This window comes from Aplysia californica, unplaced genomic scaffold (assembly GCF_000002075.1).
Source record: "Aplysia californica isolate F4 #8 unplaced genomic scaffold, AplCal3.0 scaffold00211, whole genome shotgun sequence".
NCBI classification, from domain to species: Eukaryota; Metazoa; Mollusca; class Gastropoda; order Aplysiida; family Aplysiidae; genus Aplysia; species Aplysia californica.
The window spans coordinates 96,339-100,510 of record NW_004797481.1 but is presented as its reverse complement, the minus strand read 5'-3'; the positions used below and the strand labels follow the sequence as shown (position 1 = coordinate 100,510).

The following is a 4,172-nucleotide window of genomic DNA, read 5'->3' as shown; positions in this document are numbered from 1 at the left end:
ATTATTATTATTATTATTATTATTATTATTATTATTATTATTATTATTATTATTGTTATTATTATTATTATCATTATTATTATAAACAAATAATAACAATTATGATAAAGATAAAAATACTATTGCAACGATGATGGCAATGTTTATAATGATAATGATGATACTGATATTGATGATAGTTATGATGGTAATGATTAATGATTTTGTCGATATTGGTGTTGTTGTTGTTGTTGTTTTTGTTGTTGTTGTTGATGATGGATGATGATGATGTTAGGATGAAACTCCGCACACTGTTAATAAGTATCTAGCCTGACTGTGGCATAAAACACGATTTTCACTTGCTCGCCCTTTGAATCAGACTCCTGGAAAGCTTTGGTTTCATGATCATTAGAGCTTGAATAAAGAACTCACGGTGAAGAAAAAGCCAGGTCCTTCCGCCTCGAAGCTAGCACCAAGCACGAACTTGGAGCCTTTCTCCGACAGATTGACGATTGTGTTTATAAAGTTGCCAATCCACTCGAAAATACTATAGCCGACTTCAGTGCGCAAGACCAAACTGGCAAACAAGAATTGGATGATGAAGCCCCAGAACACAGGGTGCCAATTCACCTGAAATTACAAAAAAACAAAAACCAAAAAAACAAAAACAACAGATTTAGAAAATGAGTGCGGGAACGAACATTCTATCTACAAGGTTATACTGAGACACACAAAAAAATCTTCATATCCTTGAAGCGTACTACCGTTACCTTATGTACTTTCAGAGTTTACAAAAGTCTTCTAAATTGGCATTTAAAAAAAATAGAAAACATTCACTTAAATGCCTTGTTGTCGCATCAAAGTAACAGAAACTCAGAAAAGAAACATTGGGTTCGAAAGACGAATAAGAATTAGCATGCACACGAATGGTATTGAAAATGCTCAAGGTTTTGAAGAATATGTTGCGAAACATATTCTTATATTGCATGTATTAAAAAAAATGGATTTGTTAAGTGTCTTGAAAAACAGTGACTAGAGTCACTTCCGTGATAGAGATAAGGAAAAAACGTTTATTTTTTATACTGAATGATTATGACAACATCTTCCCTTAATTACTGAATTAGTCACAAGAATAATTATCGTTAATACCTGTTCTTTCACCTTTATCTAAACAAAGGAACAGAAAAACAAGGGCAGCGCCAAAAACCGAATGGTCATATAGATATAAAAAAAGAAAGTCAGAACCCACAATAAGCGAACAATTTGTTCTCTAAGTCTACCATACGACTATGCAAAAAAAAGCTGTTCTTAACACAGGATTAAGAAAACAAGTTATCTTTTAACGAGTAACACAAGATTATGAAAGCAAGAGTGTAACACAAGATTATCCAAACAAGTTGTTTTTGAAATTGTGAGATTGTTTGTTTGGGGGTTCGAGACTCAGCTCGGTCTGATGTTGTGTCCTATGGAAAGGCACTTACTTTACTCGATCTTCCCATTTGGCTCGGTCCTTCCAGATGTAGACGTTAAACTCTTAAATAGCCTGGTAGCTTTGATAGGGGCGTTGAACTTATACCATTCTATGCACGCTGTTCTTTAACGTGTAACACAAGCTTATGCAAACAAGCCTTTTCATTAACGTCTTACATACGATTACACAACGCTGTTGGTCAAACTAGTCGGTAAGTACTGACCCTGCTGGGGCTGTGAGAGAAGAGGAAGCAGATAATCAGCGTAAACGTGATACCAAGGATGGCCTGTGCGTTCTCGTGGTGTTTGCTGAGGATGTCAACCCCCAAGTAGATGGCCAGAGCTACTACCGCCGCCACGTACAATATGCTGGACGTTGAAGAAAAAAAAAACAACAACAACCGGAGGTTAACATCGGCTCACAGTCAACAAAGCTAACATCGACTCCACTTTATCCCTGCCTAGCTACCGCTATTTGTCTCTTAAAATGTCTAAATTGTTAGATAGCGAACTAGACAGTCAGCCAACCCGCCAGAAAGATAGACAGATAGATAGATAAATAGATGGATAGATAGATAAATAGATAGATAGATAGATGGATAGATAGATAGATAGATAGATAGATAGATAGATAGATAGATAGATAGATAGATAAATGCCAGGGTGAGTCAAAAAGTAATGCAAATTCGTTTATAACTCAAAGAAAAAAGAACACACTTGCAACTATGATACCTCAAATTGAAGGGGAGCATCTGAGGATCAGATTTTTATTTCTCGACATAGTCTCCATTTCGTTCAATAGCTACAGTCCACCTTTTACTAAGTCCACCTATACCAGCTTCGTAAAACTAAGCAGGTTGGTCGTAGGGCTATAGCAATCTGCTTTCTCCATCGTTTCTATAGTGTTGACCTCTCAATGGTTCTTTTCTAGAACCGAAAAGGTGGAAGTCTAAAGGAGCCAAATCGGGAGAATAAATAGGGCGGAGAAGTGTTTTCCACCTAAACGAGGTGACTATCTTCCTTGTTCTGGTACTCGAATGCAGGCGGGAATTGTCATGGTGAAAAAAAAATAACTCTTTCCATGTTCAAATTTGGTCGGACTCGTCGAATTCTCGCTTTCCGTCATTTCAATGTAGGGTTCAGAATTGACAGTTGCTCCTCGTGCTAAAAAAAAATAAATCTGTGAGAAGCACGCTATGAACGTCCCAAAACACAATTGCCATGCTTTTTCTGGCTGACTCCTCCAGACGATGCTTGGCTGATAAGCGTATGGACACGCCTTCCTCTTCTTCCAGTTAATTGTACATACATATACAGTGCCAAAATCTAGAGCTTGGTCCTTGTAAACATTTTGAAGTCAGTTTTGGATGTTATCGGTGGATTCTACTTCTATAACAAAGAATTCAATCACTGATCTTTACCTCTGACAGACCTCCAAGAGGGTAGCCATTTTGATGTGACATCATTCGGGCCAAAATTAAAGAAACTTAAATTTTAACAATTTGGGTTCTAAAGTATATAAGCAAGTAGGCTACTTGTGAGCTGAATTTCATTAAATTTGAGGCAAAATTGTGCAAAATATTGAACAACTTGCACTACTCTTTGACTCCGCTCGTAGATCTACATTCTCTCACGTCACCTCTTGTCTCTTTAGGTGTTTATGCTATGTACTTCTCTGTTACGTTCTTCTCATTCTTATCTTAAGACTAGTATTATCCTCCTTTCTTCTTTGGCTACAGACATGGAGACGTTTCACTCTACTCTACAGCAACATGCACGTTGCCAGATCAAAGTATGTCAGTACTTTTGAGCGCGTATCAAATACCTTCCTCCCCCGCCCCCTTGCACGAACCTTTCAAAAGAACGCGATCTGGTCGGTATCATGAAGCGCACTTGACATGTTATCTATTATCGACACATTGTTATGGCCAGGTTACTTTTGTAGATGGTACATGGTTACTTTTCTAAATTTTAAAATTAATTTTCAGTTGGCTCAAGTGATAGAAAACACATTGCAAATCTCGATCTAGGTATAATTTGTAATTTACGTTATTCTTTATTGAAAACTGTATTTAAAAAACAACCCCCTCCATGTCCTTTAAGCGGACACGTTCAAAAGTATCTATTCTGTGTTCAGAGGGCAGTACTAACAAATGGAGCAGTCAACACAATGAAAAGCAAAGACCAAAACAAGGAATAAAGTGAAGTCGACTAGGACTTGAAGGCACACCATTTACTCTGACTCTTAGGACGTCAGCTTGGTGTAGTAGCAAAATATTATTTTCGTAGAGCGAAGACAGAGGGCTCAATTCCAGCAAAGAAATTCAGAAAGGGAATTTGGCGACGATGAAACTGTGCATTATGCCTTCTGTATAATTAATCTCTTTTGAAATGTTGGTTTAACACAGCCTCACAAAAGATACAGTCATACCAGCAAATAAGCAAGAGCTCTTACTAAGTCATCCATTTCCGTATTTGCTTGGACTTCGGCGAAGTGCCGTACCAAGTGCTGAAACTGATGACCACCTCGGAGATTCTCAGCTCTTTGTGGAATCTGTGCACAATGTAAAGAGCCAGACCCACAGTCACACCCACCAAAACATAAGAACCCTCGTCACCAAACCTGTGGAACGTTGCAAAGTGTTACATTTAATACGTTTATTTCAGATTATACATATGCATTGAACACACACACACACACACACACACACACACACACACAC

At 37.8% G+C, this 4,172-nt stretch overlaps 1 protein-coding gene across 1 annotated transcript in view; it reads right to left on the bottom strand.

Moving 5' to 3' along the window:
- The window catches only part of LOC101856662 (solute carrier family 28 member 3), a 10,750-nt gene that overhangs the window by 5,131 nt on the left and 1,447 nt on the right, over window positions 1–4,172 (bottom strand). Inside the window, exons 2-4 of the mRNA XM_035970036.1 lie at window positions 3,953–4,072; window positions 1,674–1,818; window positions 412–609 (exon numbers count right to left, since the gene is read on the bottom strand). Of these exons, the coding sequence (XP_035825929.1) occupies window positions 412–609; window positions 1,674–1,818; window positions 3,953–4,072 (463 nt within the window). The remainder of the gene's footprint in view (window positions 1–411; window positions 610–1,673; window positions 1,819–3,952; window positions 4,073–4,172) is intronic.